The sequence below is a fragment of the Scyliorhinus torazame genome, chromosome 10 (genome assembly GCF_047496885.1).
Source record: "Scyliorhinus torazame isolate Kashiwa2021f chromosome 10, sScyTor2.1, whole genome shotgun sequence".
In the NCBI taxonomy this organism is placed as follows: Eukaryota; Metazoa; Chordata; class Chondrichthyes; order Carcharhiniformes; family Scyliorhinidae; genus Scyliorhinus; species Scyliorhinus torazame.
The window spans coordinates 52443600-52468927 of NC_092716.1; the positions used below are offsets into that span (position 1 = coordinate 52443600).

General features: G+C 43.9%; 2 protein-coding genes and 1 long non-coding RNA gene across 11 annotated transcripts in view; 1 reads left to right on the forward strand and 2 right to left on the reverse strand.

Annotated features, from left to right (window-relative positions):
• Positions 1–4388, reverse strand: part of LOC140430567 (dipeptidase 1-like) — an 86004-nt gene extending 81616 nt beyond the window's left edge. For both annotated transcript variants that reach the window (XM_072518124.1, XM_072518123.1), the window contains exon 1: positions 4206–4388. In XM_072518124.1, the coding sequence (XP_072374225.1) occupies positions 4206–4360 (155 nt within the window). In that variant the 5' untranslated portion in view covers positions 4361–4388. The remainder of the gene's footprint in view (positions 1–4205) is intronic.
• LOC140430570 (uncharacterized) overlaps positions 1–23167 on the forward strand; it is a 54609-nt gene extending 31442 nt beyond the window's left edge. Inside the window, exon 3 of the long non-coding RNA XR_011949456.1 lies at positions 22722–23167. This is a non-coding gene — a long non-coding RNA (uncharacterized lncRNA). The remainder of the gene's footprint in view (positions 1–22721) is intronic.
• znf507 (zinc finger protein 507) overlaps positions 14893–25328 on the reverse strand; it is a 61631-nt gene continuing 51195 nt past the window's right edge. For 6 of the 8 annotated variants that reach the window (XM_072518113.1, XM_072518112.1, XM_072518111.1 and 3 more), the window contains 3 exons: positions 22053–22157; positions 21098–21232; positions 14893–19233 (listed from right to left, as the gene is read on the reverse strand). In XM_072518113.1, coding sequence (XP_072374214.1) covers positions 18849–19233; positions 21098–21232; positions 22053–22157 — 625 coding nt within the window. In that variant the 3' untranslated portion in view covers positions 14893–18848. Of the gene's footprint in view, positions 19234–21097; positions 21233–22052; positions 22176–25328 lie in introns of those variants that run through there. The other 2 variants (XM_072518116.1, XM_072518117.1) reach the window with 2 other exon arrangements.

Sequence of the window (25328 nt, forward strand, 5' to 3'; positions counted from 1 at the left end):
CCCATAGAATCCTTGGATATATCCCGTCAGGCCCGGGGGACTTGTCTATCCTCAAGTTTTTCAAAATGCCCAACACATCTTCCTTCCTAACAAGTATTTCCTCGAGCTTACCAGTCTGTTTCAAACTGTCCTCTCCAACAATATGGCCCCTCTCATTTGTAAATACAGAAGAAAAGTACTCGTTCAAGACCTCTCCTACCTCATCAGACTCAATACACAATCTCCCGCTACTGTCCTTGATCGTACCTACCCTCGCTCTAGTCATTCTCATATTTCTCACATATGTGTAAAAGGCCTTGGGGTTTTCCTTGATCCTACCCGCCAAAGATTGTTCATGCCCTCTCTTAGCTCTCCTAATCCCTTTCTTCAGTTCCCTCCTGGCTATCTTGTATCCCTCCAACTCCCTGTCTGAACCTTGTTTCCTCAGCCTTACATAAGTCTCCTTTTTCCTCTTAACAAGACATTCAACCTCTCTTGTAAACCATGGTTCCCTCACTCGTAGGGACAGGAATGGGCCCACCGGCAAAATTCCTTACTGACAATGGGGGAGAATTTGCTAATGATGAGTTTAGGGATATGTGTGAAAAGGTGAATATCACAGTTATGAATATGGCTGCGGAAAGCCCATTTAGTAATGGTGTGTGTGAAAGAAACCATGCGGTAATAGATGACATGCTCCGGAAAACTTTGGCGGATAGACCAAATTGCAAGTTAAATTCAACTTTCGCATGGGCGGTACATGCAAACAATTCATTGCAGATGGTTGGGGGCTATAGGGAGAGGGGACGTAGTTTATCAAGATCTCGGAACATGAGTAAGACTACAAATACTAATAGCAGTAGAAGCCCACATGCACGTGAGATTTTGGTGGCTTCCAATAAATTAGATGAAAAAGTTATCAAAGATGCCAAACAGCAAGAACTGCATAGTTGGAGTGAATTTGGGGTGTACACGGAAGTACCAGATAGGGGACAAAGAACTCTATCTCACAGATGGATTTGCACGGAAAAGGTTCTTCCGGATGGAACTTATAAGGCAAAGGCCAGGCATGTGGCAAGGCGATTTGAAAAAAACTTAGAAGATCAGGATTTAAGGGTAGATTCACCTACGGCAGGAAAGATTATTTTAAAGACCTTCTTGGCTTTATTAGCCACAAAGGCATGGGAATGCAAATCTATAGATATAAAAGCTGCCTTTTTGCAGGGGCATTAGCTCCAGAGAGACATTTTTCTCCATCCTCCTAAAGAGGCAGCTAACACAGAAGGGATACTCTGGAAGTTGAACAAATGTGTATATGGATTGAATAATGCGTCTAGAGTCTGGTACTTTTCGGTAAGGTCAGTTTTGTTAAAGTTAAGCTGTTGCCAGTTGAAAGCAGATCCGGCAATGTTTTACTGGCGCGAGAAAGGAAATCTTTCTGGCATCTTTATGATGCATGTCAATGATTTTTTTGGGGTGGGACGAGTGATTTTGAAGCTATTGTAATCTCTGGTTTGAGGAAAGAATTCAGGGTTGGAAGTCAGGCTTCCGGTGCATTTAAATATATTGGACTGGAAATTGGACAGACTAAGGGGCAACTTTACGTCAGCAATCTTATTTGGAAAACATCAGCCCAATAGCAATTAGTCGTGGCCGGGTTTCACAAAAAGACGCAATGGTTTCAAAGATGGGAAAAGAGCAACTGCGAAGTTCAATTGGCCAACTGAATTGGTTAGGTAGACAGACTAGACCAGACATGAGTTTTGATGTCTTAGAGTTGAGTACACAAATGAATGACCCCAAGGTGGAAGACATAATAAGAGCAAATTAAGTGTTGGTCAAACTAAAAATGCAGGAGTGTGTTTTGAGGTTCCTGGTTTTAGGTGACCTTAGGCACTTGAAACTCATAGTTTATAGTGATGCGTCCTATGCAAACACATCAAATTTTAAGCACAGGAGGTTTTAGAATTTTCCTTTTGGGGAACAATGGTAAATGTTGTCCTCTTGTGTGGGAAACAAAGAAAATAAGGAGAGTGGTCAAAAGCACTTTGGCTGCTCAGACGTTAAGCCTTGTAGAGGGGGTGGATATGGCCTTTTATATATCTCAGATATTGACAGAAATTTTGGGATTAGGGGATTTGGGTAATTTACCTATTGAATGTCACATTGACAATATGTCCCTGTGGGAAAACGTGCACTTTACAAAAAGTGTCAATGAAAAAAGGTTAAGGAGAGACATCGGAAGTTTGAAGCAGATGTTGGAGAGAGGGGAGATAGCAAAAATTACATGGGTTGACAGTAGCTATCAATTGTCAGACTGTTTTACAAAAAGAGGGGCTAGCTCACAGAAACTTTTGGATATTGTTAATGAAGGGGGCCTGTTTCTGTGACTGTTTTTTTTCTTCCAAAAATGAAAAAAAAAGAAGAGGGGGAAATCATGTGTTTGTTGTTGAGTTTCTTGTAATTTTGTTTTCACCTAATTATTTTTTTCTCCAAAGAAGGGGAGACTGTTAAGTAATGGGTTAAGAGACATTCCAATTAGTTGTCTCATTTATGTTAAGTATCCAATAATTGACACGGCTATGTAAAGGGGCTTCAGGTGGCCTTTGTGTCAGGTGATGTGATGTTAGAGTTTTGTGCAAAGTCCGTTGAAGTAAATTAAAGTTGTTTGTGGAAAAGGAGCAGAACCTTTGACTCTTTATACAACAATAGCTAAATGTGTAACAACTTCAGCATCATCATTCCTTGAATCATTGTTATCAGTATCGTAGAACACATTTGAAATTCCACATTTTTTAAATGACCCCAATATTGTCAAAAGTTCAGGTTTTCCACATATCTATGACCCATTTACACAATGGACCGGATTTTCCGGCTGGTCCCATTGGCGGGATCTTCTGGTCCAGCCGATGGCAACCCCTCCGTGGGATGCGAGCAATGAGAAACCCCTTTGACAGCAGCAGGAGGAATACTGCCCAATGTTGCTAGTAAGGGTGCTCACCTATTTGCGCGTTTAGTGAATGTTTTCTTGCCTTCCAACATTCAATCACATCACAACTTTTGAACGCTATCCTTGGGAAATTTATTTATTCACAAACCCAAGGGCTGAATAAAACTCGTAAAACTGCTGCGAATAAGAGCCATGTTGGTGTTAGTTCATCTCAAATCATGAACTACATTGTCGAAAAGGTGGGATTTGAACATGCCCTAGATGAATAAAGCTTTCCTTCTCTTTGCGTGATTTGATTCACCCAGCCGTTCCCTTGAACATGAATGGCAACACCTTTATTAAATGTCTATTTGGGGAGTTTACACTAGAATTTCACCTTCGGCTTTAAAATTTGTGCCATCCGCCATAAAAGGTGGATCCGTGTCTTCTTGTGGCCAATCATCTTTACAAGGCCATTTTTTTCATCATCTTGGTCTGGTCTTGGTGCTGGGATGTCAAAATTCAAAGGCGTTTCTTCTATGTTTTCAATGCAGACCAATCAATATTCATTCTTCTCGGGTGACAAAACTGCGAGATTTGATGATTTTATCGTCGTGTTCAGGTGGTGGATGTTGAAATTTTATTTTCCTTATGGTGCACTAAATTGCACCTTTTCATGAAACTTGCCCAGAATCTGGCACTGGACTTGAATCCTGAAATACAACTTTTCTTCGCTCTTCTGATGGTGTAGTCAAGAAGCTGTGTGGGTGATAAAATTACCATTTTGCCGATGCTGGTTAACCCATTCTGCGACCCTTTTCTCCAGTTTTAAGGTGAGCTGTGTACTTCTTCGTTCTTGAAAGCATTGAGATGGATCATGTAGTGCATATTAGACCTATTGCTTGGCTGACAGATTCCGCTAGAATTGGTGGAGGGAAAATCTACAGTTCCTGCATGTGCCTTTAAATGAAAGAATCTTAGTAATTACTGTTTCACAACATGATGTGCTTCCTGAGAAACTAGGGTCGACTTTTATGAGGTGTATGAAAAATTACTTTTGCCCAGAAGTCATGTGGTAAACATTTACATAAACATTTAAGGTATTGGCTGTTGCTCCAGAAACAGTTGAAACCAAGTTCAAGGTCCCATATTAATTTAAATATCATTACTTATATCAATTTACATAGACAAATTTGAAGACATCAGCTATAATTTTTCTGATTCAGTGAAGAAAGCCTTAAAGCTTAAAGTGTGATATGCAATTGCGACACAATTAGGAATACAAGATTTTACTCACCCATCAATCAATGAAGTATTTTTCATTAACTGCTCAGCTTTTTGACGATAAGAAAGCATAGCTGTGTGTTTTTCAAAACATTGCATTAAACTTAGCAACAGTAAAACATCCAGAGATTTTAGTATCATTTCTACAGGATTTTTAATATTTCTCATGACTACAACGTGCTTCTTGCTGTTTGACTTTCAGTTAAGTTGTCACGATTTCTTAAACAATGGTTTTCTGTTCCAGGAAACAGTTCCTTTGTGACTTTAGGCAGGGCAAAAATAATGGTTTAAATGCGGCATATCCTGTCAAAATTAGATGGGATGCAACAGAAACTTAACATTCAAATAGAAGTAAGCATCTATTGCAAGTATAAATCAAGCCTACATTTATTTTTGTAAACAAAAGCTAGGAATTTGATGCATAATATTCAGTCAATTTCTGACCCTGTTATTAAGACACTCTTTGTTAGCTTTCACAATGCACTTGTCCTTGTGATGGTGTATTACTTTGGTTTAAAAATTCAAAAGGATTTCATCTAAATTTTGCAACGGCCTTTCATGGCTGACATGTGGCTCACTTTGGTAAGAGATGAACAACGTTGATATGGATGAAGAAACAAGAATTTAAAACGTCTGAAAACAGCTCCAGGCTTTTTATAAAATAAGTGCTTGTGAATTTGAATGTATTTCTTTGATGAATGCATGTAGAACACCTCAATTCATACTTACAATAGATGCTTACTTCTACTCGAATGGGAAGTTTCTGGAAAGTAGGTTTTAAGTCCCCTAATATCTATCTTAAATTGGAGATCCCTTATTATTAAACTGTGTCCCCTGGTTCTAGGTATCTCCGCCCTGTACTAACACAGATTGGAATATCGTGGGCAATGTGCCAGGTATCTCCATCCCAGAAGGGGAAACATCCATTCAACATCCACCCTGTCAACTCCCCGCAGGATTTTACATGTTTTAATAAGATTGCCTCTCATTTTTCTAAACTCCGATACACAGGCCCAGCCTGGGCCAACGTTTCCTCATGGGATAAACCTCTCATTCCAGAGATTAGTCGAGAAAACCTTCCAAAATTAATATATCCTGTAATCAAGCTGTGAAATAGCAGGATACACAAGGTCAGGTAACACATGTGAAATCGCTCAGGAAAACACACATTTAGGTCGCTGATGAAATATCAGACATGTTGCTTTTAATGAGAGTGCATGAAAACATTTTCGAATTAGGCATAGCAATCAACAATATTTTGCTTCTTAAGTCAGCTTTCAGTTGGAGAAGGGGTTAAAATTTCTAAGTCTGAGTCGAACGTCGCAATCGACATTGCAAGTTTCCTTTCTCCCTTAAAGTTTTAAATTCAATGGAGTGAATTTCAATGGGTATGTGGGGCGTGATTCTCCGCTCCTGCGACTAAGTGCCCATGCTGTCGTGAACACCGTCGAGGTTCACAACGGCGCGAAACGGCCCCAGCCTCCACCGATTCAGGGCCCGACAATGGGCTAGGATCTGGGCCGCGAGAAACACGGGGGGCATGTCGCTAAAGCAGCGTCGTCAGCACGCGCCGGGCATTGGCGCCGCATAAAAGCGGCGCCGCGTCATCCGCCGCCTAACTGGCGTCACCCACGCATGCGTGGTTGCCGTCCTCCCCGAGGCCGCCCCGCAAGAAGATGTCGGATGGATCTTGCGGGGCGCGGAGGAAAGGAGGTCCTCCTTTGTCATGATATTCAAACACACACATCATGATAGACACACAACACCACAACCAATCACAGACAAGGACAGGGACAGTATAAAAGGACAAACACGACACCTGGTGGCCAGTATTAGCTGGAGACCAGGACAAGGACAGACCTGTTACACTACACACTCAGGGAGACACAACGTGCAGAGTATCCAGACCGAACTGTATATAGAAGTTTAAATAAAATAGAGTTGTACCAAATACAACTGTGTTGGTTCATCTGTGCATCAGAGCACCCAACACCACATCCTTCAGAGAGGCCGGCCCGCCGATCGGTGGGCACCGATCGTGGGCCAGACCCCTTTTGAGTCCTACCCTGGTGAAAGAACCCCCCTCGCCCCCCCACAGGCCGCCCCTCCCCCCAGTGTTCCCGCGCTGTTCCCGCTGGCAGCGACCAGGTGTGGATGGCACCGGCGGGAAGCCGTCGTTTTGGGCAGGCCGCTCGGCCCATCCAGGCCTGAGAATAGCGGGGGTGGCGGAGAATCACCATTTTTGGTGTCTCGGGCGATTCACCGGACTGTGCCGCGCAGAACTAGATAGTGCCGATCTCGCCGCTTGGGTGCATCGCAGGAGGGCGTCGGACCGGCGTCGCGCGAAAAAATGGTGCCCCAGGCGATTCTCCCAAACGGCGTGTCATCGGAGAATCACACCCGTCGTTTTTTTTGTCCACACATGAATGCATTCTGTTAATACATTTATCAATCTTCCACGGTTCAAATTGTCTGCAAAGCCAGCGACAAAGATTATTAGCAAGCACCATGGGCAGGATTCTCTATTCAGAAACTGTGGTGACGCTGGGACTGAATGGGTGGACTACTTTTTTAAAAAAAATATTTTATTGAAAATTTTTGGTCAACCAACACAGTACATTGTGCATCCTTTACACAATATTATAACAACACAAATAACAAGGACCTATTTTATAAACAGAAAATGAATAAATAATAAATAACAAAAATGAAAACTAACCCTAATTGGCAACTGCCTTATCACAAGTAACACTCTCCAAAAATATAATTTAACAGTCCAATATATAATTATCTGTAGCAACGACCTATACATATTATGCAGTATATATTAACAACCCTGAGAGTCCTTCTGGTTCCTCCTCCCCCCCCCCCCCCCCCCCCCCCCCCCCGATCCTGGGCTGCTGCTGCTGCCTTCTTTTTTCCATTCCATCTATCTTTCTGCGAGGTATTCGACGAACGGTTGCCACCGCCTGGTGAACCCTTGAGCCGACCCCCTTAGAACGAACTTAATCCGCTCTAGCTTTATAAACCCTGCCATGTCATTTATCCAGGTCTCCACCCCCGGGGGCTTGGCTTCTTTCCACATTAGCAATATCCTGCGCCGGGCTACTAGGGACGCAAAGGCCAAAACATCGGCCTCTCTCGCCTCCTGCACTCCCGGCTCTTGTGCAACCCCAAATATAGCCAACCCCCAGCTTGGTTCGACCCGGACCCCCACTACTTTTGAAAGCACCTTTGTCACCCCCATCCAAAACCCCTGTAGTGCCGGGCATGACCAAAACATATGGGTATGATTCGCTGGGCTTCTCGAGCACCTCGCACACCTATCCTCCACCCCAAAAAATTTACTGAGCCGTGCTCCAGTCATATGCGCCCTGTGTAATACCTTAAACTGAATCAGGCTGAGCCTGGCACACGAGGACGACGAGTTTACCCTGCTTAGGGCATCTGCCCACAGCCCCTCCTCGATCTCCTCCCCCAGCTCTTCTTCTCATTTCCCTTTTAGTTCATCTACCATAGTCTCCCCTTCGTCCCTCATTTCCCTATATATATCTGACACCTTACCATCCCCCACCCATGTCTTTGAGATCACTCTGTCCTGCACCTCTTGTGTCGGGAGCTGCGGGAATTCCCTCACCTGTTGCCTCGCAAAAGCCCTCAGTTGCATATACCTGAATGCATTCCCTTGGGGCAACCCATATTTCTCGGTCAGCGCTCCCAGACTCGCAAACTTCCCATCCACAAACAGATCTTTCAGTTGCGTTATTCCTGCTCTTTGCCACATTCCATATCCCCCATCCATTCCCCCCGGGGCAAACCTATGGTTGTTTCTTATCGGGCACCCCCCCCAAGGCTCCAGTCTTTCCCCTATGCCGTCTCCACTGTCCCCAAATCTTCAGTGTAGCCACCACCACCGGGCTTGTGGTGTAGTTCCTCGGTGAGAACGGCAATGGGGCTGTCACCATAGCCTGTAGGCTAGTCCCCCTACAGGACGCCCTCTCTAATCTCTTCCACGCCGCTCCCTCCTCCTCTCCCATCCACTTACTCAACATTGAAATATTAGCGGCCCAATAATACTCACTTAGGCTCGGTAGTGCCAGCCCCCCCCCCCCTATCCCTGCTACGCTGTAAGAATCCCTTCCTCACTCTCGGGATCTTCCCGGCCCACACAAAACCCATGATGCTCTTTTCAATCCTTTTAAAAAAAGCCTTCGTGATCACCACCGGGAGGCACTGAAACACAAAGAGGAATCTCGGGAGGACCACCATCTGAACCGCCTGCACCCTCACTGCCAGTGACAGGGATACCATATCCCATCTCTTGAAATCCTCCTCCATTTGTTCCACCAACCGCGTTAAATTTAACCTATGCAATGTGCCCCAATTCTTGGCTATCTGGATCCCCAGGTAACGAAAGTCCCTTGTTGCCTTCCTCAACGGTAGGTCCTCTATTTCTCTACTCTGCTCCCCTGGATGCACCACAAACAACTCACTTTTCCCCATGTTCAATTTATACCCTGAAAAATCCCCAAACTCCCCAAGTATCCGCATTATTTCTGGCATCCCCTCCGCCGGGTCTGCCACATATAGTAACAAATCGCCCGCATACAAAGATACCCGGTGTTCGTCTCCTCCTCTAAGTACTCCCCTCCACTTCTTGGAACCCCTCAACGCTATCGCCAGGGGCTCAATCGCCAGTGCAAACAATAATGGGGACAGAGGGCATCCCTGCCTTGTCCCTCTATGGAGCCGAAAATATGCAGATCCCCATCCATTCGTGACCACGCTCGCCATCGGGGCCCTATACAACAGCTGCACCCATCTAACATACCCCTCTGCAAAACCAAATCTCCTCAGCACCTCCCACAAATAATCCCACTCCACTCTATCAAATGCTTTCTCGGCATCCATCGCCACTACTATCTCCGTTTCCTCCTCTGGTGGGGGCATCATCATTACCCCTAACAGCCTCCGTATATTCGTGTTCAGCTGTCTCCCCTTCACAAACCCAGTTTGGTCCTCGTGGACCACCCCCGGGACACATTCCTCTATTCTCATTGCCATTACCTTGGCCAGGACCTTGGCATCTACATTTAGGAGGGAAATAGGTCTATAGGACCCGCATTGTAGCGGGTCCTTTTCCTTCTTTAAGAGAAGCGATATTGTTGCTTCAGACATAGTCGGGGGCAGTTGTCCCCTTTCCTTTGCCTCATTAAAGGTCCTCGTCAGTACCGGGGCGAGCAAGTCCACATATTTTCTATAGAATTCGACTGGGAATCCATCCAGTCCCGGGGCCTTTCCCGCCTGCATGCTCCTAATTCCTTTCACCACTTCTTCTACCTCAATCTGTGCTCCCAGTCCCACCCTTTCCTGCTCTTCCACCTTGGGAAATTCCAGCCGATCCAAGAAGCCCATCATTCTCTCCCTCCCATCCGGGGGTTGAGCTTCATATAATTTTTTATAAAATGTCTTGAACACTCCATTCACTCTCTCCGCTCCCCGCTCTATCTCTCCTTCCTCATCCCTCACTCCCCCTATTTCCCTCGCTGCTCCCCTTTTCCTCAATTGGTGTGCCAGCAACCTGCTCGCCTTCTCCCCATATTCGTACTGTACACCCTGTGCCTTCCTCCATTGTGCCTCTGCAGTGCCCGTAGTCAGCAAGTCAAATTCTACATGTAGCCTTTGCCTTTCCCTGTACAGTCCCTCCTCCGGTGCTTCCGCATATTGTCTGTCCACCCTCAAAAGTTCTTGCAGCAACCGCTCCCGTTCCTTACTCTCCTGCTTCCCTTTATGTGCCCTTATTGATATCAGCTCCCCTCTAACCACCGCCTTCAGCGCCTCCCAGACCACTCCCACCTGGACCTCCCCATTATCATTGAGTTCGAAGTACTTTTCAATGCACCCCCTCATCTGCCATTAGTCCCATGTCCATTCTCCAGGGTGGGCGCCCTCCTGTTTCCTCCCCTATCTCCAAGTCTACCCAGTGTGGAGCGTGATCCGAAATGGCTATAGCCGTATACTCCGTTCCCCTCACCTTCAGGATCAACGCCCTTCCCAGCACAAAAAAGTCTATTCGCGAGTAGACTTTATGGACATAGGAGAAAAACGAGAACTCCTTACTCCTAGGTCTGCTAAATCTCCACGGGTCTACACCTCCCATCTGCTCCATAAAATCTTTAAGTACCTTGGCTGCTGCCGGCCTCCTTCCAGTCCTGGACTTCGACCTATCCTGCCCTGGTTCCAACACCGTATTAAAATCTCCCCCCATTATCAGCTTTCCCATCTCTAGGTCCGGAATGCGTCCTAGCATCCGCCTCATAAAATTGGCATCATCCCAGTTCGGGGCATATACGTTTACCAAAACCACCGTCTCCCCCTGTAGTTTGCCACTCACCATCACGTATCTGCCCCCGTTATCCGCCACTATAGTCTTTGCCTCGAACATTACCCGCTTCCCCACTAATATAGCCACCCCCCTGTTTTTCGCATCTAGCCCCGAATGGAACACCTGCCCCACCCATCCTTTGCGTAGCCTAACCTGGTCTATCAGTTTCAGGTGCGTTTCCTGTAACATAACCACATCTGCCTTAAGTTTCTTAAGGTGTGCGAGTACCAGTGCCCTCTTTATCGGCCCGTTCAGCCCTCTCACGTTCCACGTGATCAGCCGCGTTGGGGGGCTTCTTACCCCCCCCCCCCCTTGTCGATTAGCCATCCCCTTTTTCCAGCTCCTCACCCGGTTCCCACGCAGCTGTATCTCCCCCAGGCGGTGCCCCCCCGCCCATCCCCTCCCATACCAACTCCCCCCTCTCCGCAGCAGCAGCAACCCAGTAATTCCCCCCTCCCACCCCCCCCCCCCCCCGCTAGATCCCCCCCTAGCGTAATTACTCCCCCCATGTTGCTCCCAGAAGTCAGCAAACTCTGGCCGACCTCGGCTTCCCCCCATGACCTCGGCTCGCACCGTGCGACGCCCCCTCCTTCCTGCTTCTCTATTCCCGCTATGATTATCATAGCGCGGGAACCAAGCCCGCGCTTCTCCCTTGGCCCCGCCCCCAATGGCCAACGCCCCATCTCCTCCACCTCCCCCCATCACCACCTGTGGAAGAGAGAAAAGTTACCACATCGCAGGATTAGTACATAAAACTCCTCTTTCCCCCCTTTTTAACCCCCCTCTTCGCCCCCCACATACGCCCCACCACTTTGTTCAAACGTTCTTTTTAATAACCCGCTCATTCCAGTTTTTCTTCCACAATAAAAGTCCACGCTTCATCCGCCGTCTCAAAGTAGTGGTGCCTCCCTCGATATGTGACCCACAGTCTTGCCGGCTGCAGCATTCCAAATTTTATCTTCTTTTTATGAAGCACCGCCTTGGCCCGATTAAAGCTCGCCCTCCTTCTCGCCACCTCCGCACTCCAGTCTTGATAAACGCGGATCACCGCGTTCTCCCATTTACTGCTCCGAGTTTTCTTTGCCCATCTAAGGACCATTTCTTTATCCTTAAAACGGAGGAATCTCACCACTATGGCTCTGGGAATTTCTCCTGCTCTCGGTCCTCGCGCCATCACTCGGTATGCTCCCTCCACCTCCAACGGTCCCGCCGGGGCCTCCGCTCCCATTAACGAGTACAGCATCGTGCTCACATATGCCCCGATGTCCGCTCCCTCCGCACCTTCAGGAAGACCAAGAATCCCCAGGTTGTTCCTCCTTGCGTTGTTCTCCAGTGCCTCCAACCTTTCCACACATCGTTTCTGATGTGCCTCATGCATCTCCGTCTTCATCACCAGGCCCTGTATGTCGTCCTCATTCTCGGCTGCCTTTGCCTTCACGACCCGAAGCTCCCGCTCCTGGGTCTTTTGTTCCTCCTTTAGCCCTTCGATCGCCTGTAGTATCGGGGCCAACAGCTCTTTCTTCATTTCCTTTTTGAGCTCTTCCACACAGCATTTCAAGAACTCTTGTTGTTCAGGGCCCCATGTTAAACTGCCACCTTCCGACGCCAGCTTGGTTTTTGCTTGCCTTCCTTGCCGCTGTTCTAAAGGATCCACTGCAATCCGGCCACTTTCTCCTCCTTTTTCCATCCGTATCCAGGGGGGATTCCCTTCTGGATTACCGCACAGTGTTTTTAGCCGTCAAAATTGCCGTTGGGGCTCCTATCAAGAGCCCAAAAGTCCGTTTCACCGGGAGCTGCCGAAACGTGCGACTCAGCTGGTCATCGCCGCACCCGGAAGTCGAATGGGTGGACTTCTATGACAACTAAATTGCCACTGGTCCCAGAGCAATTCATGATCTGTTAATGGGCTAGCACCCGCGCCATGTGGAACTTGATTGATTCCAATGAAAAACAGTGCCCAATTCACTGGGGTTGGGATTACCACTCGAGAGGCTGCCAAGTTGCTGCTACATATTAGCACTCCACTCCCCACACATACACTTATCGCAGCCAACAAGATGGCAGCATGCCCCCCCCCCCCCCACTTCCCCGTTCACAGACACTGAGACAGTGCTGGACGCAGTGGAGGAGAAGTGGGCCACCCTGTTCCCTGGGGTGGGAAGGAGGCTGCCACTCGCCACCGTACACTGGGCCTGGGCGCAGGTGGCAGAGGTCGTGAGCGCAGTGGGCCTCGCTTCCAGGACTGGACATCACTGATGTGCTCGTGGACAGGCTCCACAATTGCAGAAACGCAAGACCAGAGCGCAGTCCTTGCACGAAGAAGAAGTGACTCCAGTTTCACAAGCCTCCACAGCGAGCTCGTGGACAGACTCCACGATAGAAGAAATGCAAGACTCCACACCGCAGTCCTTGCACACACAAGACGTGACTCCAGTGTCACAAGCAGTGAGCAGGAAGCAGCACAACCTCAGGCCAGCCAGGGTGAGTAACCAGCACAATGCCCATGGCACCAATCCCCTTCCCACACACCCGTAACCCCCCAAATCAGAGGGCAACCAAACCCCACCACTGGCAGTATGCACGCACCCCACACCATGTGCCAGCACCCAAACCGCCCACCATGGCCGAGTGTCTTGGTTACAAAGACCACCAACTGCCCATCCCCATGCTGTAAGTGTCTGACTGCCTAACACGTTGTGCTTTCCGACCCCCCCACCCCCCAGCAGGGAAGTTGGCTCAAGTGGCAGGACCTCCGCAGAGACGACTGGAGGGGGACTGCCAGACCTGAAATCATCATGGAGCAGTATGCACTGGTCGGTGGGCTCGGAGAGTGGGCAGTCCTGAGGCGGAGGTTGGCATGAGGCAACAAAATGAGCCCCCGCTGAGTTGCGGTGTCCTTATAGCACACGTGGCATAACCCTCACACCTCCCCCGCACCACCCCAACCTGCAACCACGATCGTCATGCGTCATGTCTTGTGTCTTGCAGGATCACCTGTCAACGAGTCGGGCCCTTCTGGTGGCCCTGACTCCAACCCCAAGCATATTCGAGCTAGGAGCCAGCAACGGACAGCAGTGCAAGCCCCCAAACGCCAGCCCGAGACAACCCGGAACACCAGGCCGAGGCCGACACTGACTTTCCGTTATATCTGTCACCAACACCTCCACCATCCCAGAGACACTCACCTCGGTTGGGTATGTTAGCAAAGAGGCTCCTCGGGCACTATCTGGTGTGCACCACATACGTGCAGTGGTACATCAGGTGGAGGTAGGAACCCTCAAGGGAGCGGATAGTCGGAAGGTCCCAACCCCAGGGACCAGCTGCTTTCCAGACAGGTCTCGGGCTTCTGTAAAGGGCGGACAGGATAATGGAGATGTAGTCACAGCCAGGGACTACCCGGTGGGGTGTCAGCAACCATCCAGTGTCTGCAGGTGCAGTTGGAGGAGTCCAACCACTTGCATGGGCAGGAGGCAGTGCCAACCATGCGTGACACCCAGGCTAAGACTGTATGGGTGGTATCTGTGGTGGAGGCCATGGGGGCGAAGTTATCAGCCACGGGTCAGGATGTTCAAGGCCTGGGGCACTCTGTGTAGCTGGTGGCCGAGGCACAGGACAGAACTGCCTTTCACAGGCAGCTATGTACCAAGGCCACCTGGACATTGCAGCAGCGCTTGATCTTGGCCCAGTCACAACCCGTTATGGCTGAGGGCATTGCCCAAGTGCTGGCTGACTTGATCGAGTCCCAGGAGGTGGTGGCCCAGTCCCAGAGGAATGTGGCCCAGTTTCTGTGCTCCTTGGCCATGATAATATGTCAACAGTGTTTATTGTATACGCGGAGTAGAATGCATCGGCTCTGCTGTCAAGGCACTGGAGTATGGCTTTCCGTCAGACGCCAAGTGCCAGCCACGATTTTCGGCTCATGTGCGATTCTCTGCCCAATTGCGTTTCGTGATTCTGGGGTGCTGGACGGAGAATCCTGCCTCATATTTTTGTAATGACCGTAAAACTTCTGAACAGTTGGAGCTGAAATTCAGTTCCCAGGCTGACATGGATGGGCAGAATAAATAAGTTGTAAAGGAATGCGGAATAAAGAAATACAAAGAACAGATGGGCACGTGGGATTCGGGCCACTGCTTGTGAAGGATAAACAATAACATGAACTGGTTGGGCCAAATGGCCTGCTTCCATATTGCTATCTAAATTTATGGTCACGACCCAGAACTCTGAACGCTAAGCACTTGACTCTCACTAAAAGCAGAACTGCATTTGGAGATGACGCAACACGTTAAAAAAAAATGATATACTACATTGAATGTACCTTCAGATTTTTTTTAAGACAAAGATTTATTACCAAATTACAAATGGTATGCTGAATAAAACATAATAGATGACAAATAGTACAAATAAAATAAATTAATCTAATGTTACACAACATTTTAAGTAGTACAATAATTACAGAGGTACTACAGGTCTGGTTTTATTAACACAGAAAAGCTTGCTCGGTTCTACAGTAAGAAATCCATATAGCTTTTGGCATTAAGGCATGCAGCTTAACGTGCGAATCGAATTTGGATACACATTCCTACACGCACACACTCTCAGTCCCATTATAAAAAGATACTTGTCAGTTTTCTAGAATGCTATGCTTTGGCTAACAAAATGTTTTAGTGTTGTTGGTGACATCTGGAAAAAAAGTTCATGTATTCAAAATAATTCTTTAATATCAAATGGCATGTACGTTACATTACTTATACAGCTTCCATATCCACTTCAGATATTGAATTTTAAACTTTCCTTGTTGTACAATCATGGATCTTTAACAATTATATATTACATTTTAACTAAGTGCTTTCAAAATATCCAAGTATGGTACCAATAGCCACCGTACAAAGTTTTTGTTTAGCAGTTTCATATATTTTGGATTTACTGATAATTGGAAATATAAGCAGAGCCACGCAAACCAAAAACAAGTTCTGATATGAATGGGATATAAAATAACAAGAATAAAAATACATTTTTATCCAGATCTAAAGGCTCCAGGTTAAGCCTTTTAACAGTTAAATCAAATAACATCGTGCAAAAACAGGTTTCTTCTTACCCTACATTTGTGTGTGGCATGATCACCCAAAGTAAACTTTTGTACAATAAGGTAGTCTGCAGTTTTCTCTCTACCAATGCACAGTACTTAATCTTTCAGTCATCCTTGTAATGATTCAGGGTTCAGTAATATTGATGTACTTCTTAGTCCTTACTAGTCAAGCTGAATCTAGCTTAAAGAGGAGCAAAAATCTTTCTGACACCTACATTTAGATATAGATCCTTCCTGTTATCCTTTCGGCCCAATAACCTTAAAACCATAATTTATTTTCAAAGATATGGAACTGTATACAAAAAACTGTTGAAGCAATTTTTAAAAATTTACCTTTAGCAACTGACTTAATATTTTCCTCAATTCTTAATATGTTCTCTACCTGTGTCAGTCTCTTAACTCACCATAGAAGTAAAATAGGTAGATAATGTTGGCTTACAGCAGGTTTTGACTTCTCTAATCAGTAGTAGAATTTATGTAAGATTTTACCAATGTCAGAATAGTTTGCGTATATCAAGTTGAATTCTCAATGATTCACATCACTAAGGTGTTGTTTTGTAGCAATAGGTTGCAACAACCAATGGATTCAATTTCTGAAAATCTTAGTTCCATTTAAATTGGAATTTGAAGCCAAATCTGTTCTCTAGTCTGCAAATAGCCATATAAACATTGGGCACTTTGCAAACCAGATTATATGAAACTTTTAATCATCAGTGGTTCAAATAATGTACAATGTACTCTAAAAATAGTAAGTATAATTGAGACAAAACCAAGCATTTTTGAGATTCATTCACCTTGTGTGCAATACAAATTGGGCATTACAAATTCTTACATATCACTGTGGGCTAAGACAGCTGGCTTGTAAGGCAAAACAAGAACAGCAGCGCAGGTTCAATTCCCGTACCGGCCTTCCCGAACAGGCGCCGGAATGTGGCGACTAGGGGCTTTTCACAGTAACTTCATTGAAGCCTACTTGTGACAATAAGTGATTATTCTCATTATTATATCAGCAGTTTGGATGTTATTGTTTCTTATCGTCTTTCACATTGCTATCAGTCTATTAAGGCTTCAAAGTTCTTCCAAACGCTGCTCAATTTTGGAATATTAAGGAAAGGACACAAGGATAAAACCAGTAGCTATAGACCAGTTAGTTAAACCTCGGTGGTTTGAAAACGTGAAAAGTCAGGCAAAGTCCAATACAATATCATTTGCATTTCTTCATTTGCATTTCTTTCAAGTAACAAAGGCAAAGATATTCTCACTCAAACACAATCTTCACTTTTTAAAAGACACCAAATTCATGGGAAAGTGTTTCGCAAACCACTTTTTACCTGTTGACAAATACTTAGCAACATAATCATTCTTGTTGAAATGCATTGTTCCCTTATTTGTTTGTGGTAAGGTTCATGATGAAAGCAACACTTGGTTTTTATGGCTTTTCTCACATTCCAAATACTAGTTTAGCCAAACATTTGCCTGAAGATAGTGGTCTTCCAAAGGGCATATCTTCACTTTAGATACTACTTGGTGTAAAAAGGCAAAGTATTTCCTCATAAATATTCAAATTTTAAATAGATTGCTGAACTGTTTTAATTGCTGTTTCTCAGGCCAGTTTATTGCTCAAACTAAACAGTTACATTTCACGGAGTTCTAAAAATTGAACATTAGTTCAAAAGTGAATTCAAAGGTAAAATCACAAGTCTCTTAACTATCATTATCTGCATGAAAGCAAAATATTTAACTCATTGCAAAAATATTGTTCCACCTTTTATTTATTCACATCAATGTTTGCTGTGTCTGTTAAAAGCAAATTCATCCTAAATTTATAATCTTTAATTTATATCAATTACATTGTCAAATTTTAAGTGGATTTTGCCCGCTCTCAAATGGACTATTTTAACTTCAAATTTATTCATAACAAGATACCTTACACTGCTTATTCAACCCTCGTGTTTCAGTGTAATGTTTCTTACAAATTGAGGAAAATCATAATTTTAAGCAGTAAAATCACAAATTATAACTGTTTAAAGGACTCAAACTGCTAATATTTATTTTTTATCTGAAGTGGCTATCTCTACCAACAGGCCCAGGCCAAACCTCGGAGGAGTTCTATAATTATTAGCTCATTGAAGATGATTTTGAATAATTTCCACTTGTAATACAACATACCAACATATCGATTTTGTCTAAGCTCAAAGCCTAGCTATTTCAGTCTGAAACATCACAGCTCGAGTGATTATTCGTAAATCTTAAATCCGACTAAAGGGTAAAATAAGTTAGCAAACTCCTCCAAATAAAACATTTAAAATGTCAGTGTACACTATGTTTGGAACAAAGCCAATTTTCTGACCCCTTTGAAATGACTCAACAATATTGCTCAATGGAACTTCAAAGATAATCTGTCTATAATGAAATTAGGTATTCATGGAACACAAAAAAAATCAAGCAGATTAAAAGCATGACGACCTTTTAAAGATGTACAAAAAAAGTGTGAACTTGGGACTCACTACTCAGATAAGGCTTTATTCCTTTCCATTTGCACTGGAATCATAAAAGCACGTATCAGATGCTGTTGTGTTTCTAGTCAGCCTGCTGTCATTCCTAACTAGATGAAAACTTGGACATGACGAGATCCGCAGAAAATTATAGTATGAACTAAAGCTTTGAACAAAACCTTTGTTCGAAGCCCAAATTCATATTACTGCTTAACAAGGACAAAGCTTATACTCAACAATTCCTTCACATATTGTTGTCCTTAAGAGATTTGTTCAGTGATATGATTATAAAATAGCACCATGAGCAAAGTGCATTGTGAATACAGTAACTCCACTGCTTTGTAACTACATGCATAAATATAAAAAAAGTTTAATAAATACAGAAATACCATCTGTACCTAAAACACCAGTATTTAGGATGCAGTGTGGAGCAGTGTAAGATAAATTGAAATATCAAAATGATCTTTAAACACTTTGTTTGCATCTAGGTTATTTATATGAAAGATATTGCTTGTAATAAGTTCTTCGAGGGTGAGAACAGTAATGTTTACAACATTAAAAAAAAGGAAATAAATCACTTTTTAAAATGTTGACATTCACTTTTTGTTCACACTGGCACAAGCGTATCCTGTGACGTCATCCACAAAGAGGCAATATGAACTGTAATTATAGTTTCTCCAGCTTGATTTAGTCAGAACCGTTCTGTTCAGGCTGGGAGGAGTGGTCCTTGTTGAGGATGATGTTAATGATCTCGCCCTCATGCTCTTTCATGTGATCCATCAACAGCTCTTTACTGGTGGATTCAAATCCGCAGATACAGCAACAAAACAGCAAGACGCAGTACTCCATGCCAGCACGAGTTTGATTTCCACTTTTTTCTGGTGTATCAGAGGCATTTATGTCTGAATTCAACTTCTGGCACTTTTCAGGGCTTTTGGTTTCATCAGTAATAAGGTCAATTGCCTCTGGAGTTGACACATGCTTATCAGAATTCACAGAAAGAGGATGAACTGATGGCGATGATATTTCTTCAACATCCTCAGCTGAAGGTTTTCTCTGGGGCTCTTGAGACCTAAAGCAAGTTAGAGATCAGATATAAAATGCAAGCATAGTAGGTTTCCCTCCCTAATATCTTTATCTATTTATCTATAGTACTTCCTTTTTATCTTTCCATATGAAAGTGCTTTGGTTTGTTCCATGTTAATTGCATCCACACCTGGCGACACTGCCCTTTCATGTTTTAAATATGATTTTTTTAATAATGTGAATCTGTATAGTGTGATAGCAGGCTTTGGCCACTGGGTGACATGGTGGAGCAGTTGGTTTTCCTCCCCTCTGTTATGAATTGGTGCAATACTGGATGGATGTTTATTTTGATGTTCCTCCCTCTAGGCTAGAAATAATCCTTAAAATGTTCCTTCAGCCCCTGTTTCACCAGGCCTCCATTTCTTTTGGCACTCTGGTAGCAGTGCAAGATTAAATAGCCAAGCCTCCCAGTGTATATTTACCCTCTCAAAGTTTTAATTTCATAACATCCATCTCCCCTTAGGGCCAAAAAACTACCCACTGCCGTCCTATAGGTGGTACATCAATTGTTTGTACCTGTGAAAATGTGATGTAGTGGATATAGTGAGGGGGCCTGGCATGATGACATTTAGGTCCCTGAACACGGTAACCTGCCTCTATTGCATGCCCTGCTGGAATGAACAGTCTACCATAACTTTTGTACTTGGCCCCCACCTCAACTGGCAGAAAATAATTAGCCAATTGAAAATTCAAGAGAAAACCCAGCTACAAACGTGTAGAAAATGGGAATGGAGATCTTGGTAGGAAGAACAAGCAGGGGAAATATAAACTAAAGGGTTTGCAGCACCAGAGCTATCTGGACTAAATGTGCAAAATCCCTGAAGATGGAAGAGCAGGATGAGAAAGTGGTTAAAAAGGCATATCAATTTTGGAGTTTTTAAATAGAGGCACGGAGGACAAAAGCAATGAAGTTATGTCTAATCTCTATAAACACTGGTTCAGCCTGAACAGCAGTATTGTATCCAAAGAAAGATATGAAGGCTATAGTGCAGAAAAGATGTGAATAGTTCCAGGAATAAGAGATGTGGAAAGATTAGAGAAGTTGAGGTTGTCCTCCTGAGGGAAAAGAAGGTTTAGAGGAGATTTGACAGAGGTGTTCAAAACCATGAGTGGTCTAGACAGAGTGGAGAGAGAGAAATGTTCCCATTGGCAGAAGGGCCAAGAACTAGAGGACACGGAATTGAAGTGATGGCAAAAGAATCAAAGGTGACATGAGGAAAATCCTTTTTACACACTGAATGCTTACGATCTGAAATGCCTGAAAGGGCATTGGAGGCAGATTCAATTGTGTCTTTAAAAAGGAATTGGATAAGAACCTGATGTGAAATAAATTGCACAACTATAGGGAAGGGGCAAGTGAGTGGGACAAGTTAAACTGCTTTTCAAGAGAGCTAGCATGAGGATGGTCTGAATGGTCTCCTTCTGTACTGTAACTCATATGGGGGTTATTGAAAATCTCTCTTCTCAGATTTACAGTAAAATGATGTACCCAGCTAGAAAGCTTCCTCTCCTGCTGGTGGAGGAAGTATGCCTATTAATTCTCTCCCTTTCTCTTCCCCTCCCCTTGAGAATGAATATAAATTGAGTGCCTGTGAGGTGGGGGTCTACACTCTCATCTCCCTCTTGCTGAACAAATATCAAAGCCTTATTACATCTCCTCCTCCTACCAAAGAAAATAATGTCCCCATGCCAAGCCATAAATAGCTAACAGCCATGAATATAAATTCCTACCTAGGTAACCTAGCATTAAAAAAACATTCAGATTTTAGTTGATCAAAAAGAGTCTTGCACCAACTATTAAATCTGAAGATGTTCAGCAACGTACAGCTATCAATTGCATTTATCCTCACCTGCTGCTTTGTGAAATGGCTTCATTAATGGCTTTATTCACCTGTTCATAATTATAATTTTGATCACTTGCATGTTTCCACATATGGGACTTCAAAGATGGTGGATGGCTACACACATAACCACATAGAGAACACCTAATAAGAAACAGAAAAAAATAACTATTTTTTAGTTTTCTTCAAGGTAAATACATTAATAAAACCCTATATAGCCAGATGGTCTCAGTGATAGAAATAGGCCCTTTTTCTTTAGAAACCTCACGACATTGGACTTTTCAGCCTGTGTCCTCGCTCTGGACATACATGCACTCCCCTCACCCCCTTCCCAGTCTGCTCCCTCAGCTGTATAGCTCTTCCAAAGACAACTATTCAAGCTGACTGCTTTCTCACAAGACTGCGAGGAACATGTTGGATTTATTCTGCTAACTGCAAGCAGGAGTAAATCGTCCAGATATTTGTCTTTCCCAAAACCCAAACTGAACTCTCTGCTTCTATCAACAAACACACACAAATAAATTACGCAAAAGAACCTTCTAAACAAGACTCCACACTGAATCATTATCTCCACGACAAAGTGGCACAGGTTTGGATGATTCAAACACAAATGCCACTTATTTTACCTTCAACACAATTCCTTTGATTCTTCAACCATGTGAATCACTTTCATTCTTAATGGATGTAATTGCCCTCTCCCCAGATTCCATGGTTCTCTTAAAAGTTGAGAGATGGGTCATTCATTGTTGATGTTTTTTCACTATCAACTTTGACCTTGCAAGATAAATACAGGCTACCTTTCAAAGCATAAATAAGCTTGTTTAAGTTGCATTTACATCAGATTTCTTTTTACCAGTTTCTCAACCATATGTCCCCATTTTCTATGGTTAAAATTTTAATTCCTAAGACTAATGATTATTTATTTAAAACTTATAGATCATAATGTGATTTTTGCAACACTTACTTGTACTGTTCCAGCAACTGAACAACCTGCTGTTCCTGTGGATGGCGCCTCATATGACACTTTAAGTTGTTCAGGTTTGTTGTAGAAAAGTCACAACTACTGCATCTGCGAATCGATCAGGGACTGAACATGAATATGTTTCTTTAAATATTTGTTCTATTGCAATATAGTGCTGACCTGCACTTCCATACCCTATTAAACTAGAGAATGGAGCTTTATACAAACCCTTCAGAGAGCCAACATATTTTTGCAACAAAATATTGGGAGGGAATTAATTTCGAGACTATCAAGGTAAAAGGTGCCAGGGCTACGGGAGAGAAATGTTAACTTTTTGCAAAGGAAAGGAACAGAAGTTAACAAAGTAACTGGATTCACGGATTCTTCAAAAATTCAGGAGGATAATGCATACAGGACTCTCAAAAAGCAAATGCTTAAAATGTATTCTCTATCAGGCAGGAATTCAAAGATGGGGAAAAAGATCTTCTTCATTTGGAATGAAGTTGTAAATGTTATTCATGTATTTGGTCATAGCAAGCAAGCAAACCTCCCCCATGTTTCTAGACAGTCAATTAATTGTGCTTAAGGTGCCAAAATTCTATACAGTGCCATTTAATAGTTTGACAAAATTTCCACACCTGAAAATGTTAACTCAATGTGTTCTCTCCACAGATGCCAACTGATCGTTACATTTTTCAAAATGCAAACAAAGTGAGAAGGAAAGGACTTTAATTTGTATAGTGTATTTGACAACCTCATAACATTCAAATGTTTTTCACAGTCAATTAAGTACTTTAAAAATGTAATCATGTTGCAATGTTGGAATTGTGGCAGCCAATTTATGCAGCAAGATCCAACAAACATTTCCCAACTTTGTGTTTTGTGAGTTACTGAACACATTCAGAGTCTGCAGTATACGGTTAACACAATTAATAAAACTTCTATTAAACAAGAATAAAAATGAATTACATGACACTGGACAAAAAGGTTGGAAATATTTCAATACATGTACCAGAAAATGATTCAAACTCACTATTTATCCCAGCATCCCTTACAGTCACAAAACCCCAGTCAGGATTTACCACTGTCTCAACAAGGTTTCAAACAGATTTCTTCTGGTGGAGTTCTGAGCATTCACTCGATGCTTTTCTTCAGCTGGTACCTCTCCCTGAGACACCTGAGAAATGCAATCTAAACTCACTATCAACTTCAGTGCAAACACACAAGTTCCCTAAATTCAGCTCTCCAGCAGGCTTGCAGGATTTCTTATTAGACAAATTAGACCTGCCTGCACATGCTGAGCAACAGTTTAGTTTGTTTGTCTACTTTTTAAAAAACTTCACTTAACTACTAACTCCTTAGTAGCCTCTTCACTTCGAGAGTTGCGGCATGGTAACACAGTGATTAGCACTGTTCCTTCGCAGCACCAGGAACCGGGTTTGATTCCCGGCTTGGGTTACTGTCTGTGCGGAGTCTGCCCATTCTCCCCGTGTCTGCGTGGGTTTCCTCCGGGTGCCCCAGTTTCCTCCCACAAATCCCGAAAGATGTGCTTGTTAGGTAATTTGGCCATTCTGAATTCTCCCTCTGTGTACCCAAACAGGCGCCTGAATGAGGCGACTAGGGGCTTTTCACAGTAACTTCATTGCAGTGTTAATGTAAGCCTACTTGTGACAATAAAGATTATTATTGTAATAATTATAAGGGGAGGCAGTGGCGTAGTGGTATTGTATCTGGACTAGTATCCAGGGACATGCTCTGGGGACCCGGGTTCGAATCCCACCATGGCAGATGGTGAAATTTGAATCCAATAATACAAAAATCTAGCCCAATCTGTCCAACCTATCCGCATAAGACAACTCACTCATTCCAGCTATCAATCATGTAAACCTCCTCCGAAATGCCTCCAATGCATTTACATCCTTTCTTAAATAAGGACACCAAAACTGCACACAGTATTCAATATGCGGTCTCACCAGTGCCCTATTTATTGTCCAACTTCAATGTTGCCATCCCCATACCCCCTGTTAATCTGAACCATCCCCTTCTCGGGGCCAGCTTCACCCTTTTAGAGACCCACCCATGAGACTATACGCTAATCCCCATGATATTGGAATACCGTACTGGATCCAAATGCCTCCCATGAATGTGACAATGCCCTCTGCATCCTGAAACCATGAATAAGGCCCTCAGGACTAAATGCAATAAACGACAAGACCATGCCCCTTACATAATACTGTGCACAGCTGTCACTGCCCAGAGAGGCCTTTCCTCGTCAAAGACCAGGATCAAGACATTCCCCACCATGCAGAGCCCTCTACATGCCCTGGTCAGTCGACCTCAGTCCCCGGACAGTCTCTTAAACATGCCACTGACAGTATGGCCTAATTCCCCAGTATCTTTAATATGGCCCTCAGACAGACTTTCATTCTTCCCCAATGCGCTCCTGGGACAGTCTTTCACCCTTCTCCACTGGTCCTTCACCAGGCAGGGAACTTAATTTAGAGGAGAGAAATACAATTCCGGCGAGTTGGTCTTTTAATGAGCATTCATGAGATGCTAACACATGCAAATTATGTTCCTCAGATAGCTCATTGGGAAACTCAACCTGTCTTGAAAATTGGAAGAACAAAATTTCAAACTATTTTTCCGCTGTCGGGAAATTGAATTTTCGTCTCACTTCATATTAAGTGTCTCCTGCCTGCCACAATGCCTGCTGCTGGTGCGAGAAGATTTCACCCAGGAGGAAATAGACTTAAGAAATTAAAATCTGACATTTTGTAAAACCTTGCAAACCAATTCACAAGAGTGAGACTCCACATTTTTAATTGTTCACTTTCTGTGCACGACAGGCTAATCGGCAGTCATTAATAATTATCACATTGTTAACAGGGTATTTACATTGTTAATTACTAGACTTAACATTCTCTGGCAAATTAGTGGTCAATTAGTGTGCAAATGCAGCAGCTTTGCACCATGTAGTTGACTTGTAAGTCATCGGTACTAGCTGATTTGCATATGAAAATCATTGTGTTGTTCAGCCAGAGTTATTTTTCAGCAAAATGTTGGCAACTTGTTAACAAAATTAAAGCCCGTGGGTTAAAGAGACAGTTGCAGTGTGGTTACAGACTAAGGGACAGAAAGCAGAGAGTAGTGGCGAATGTTTGCTTTACGACTGAAGCAAAGTGTTAAATGGTGTTCCTGATAGGTCAGTATTAGGGCCACCATATATATTTTTGAACTGGTCTTGGATAGATAGAATATAATTTTAAAGTTTGTCGA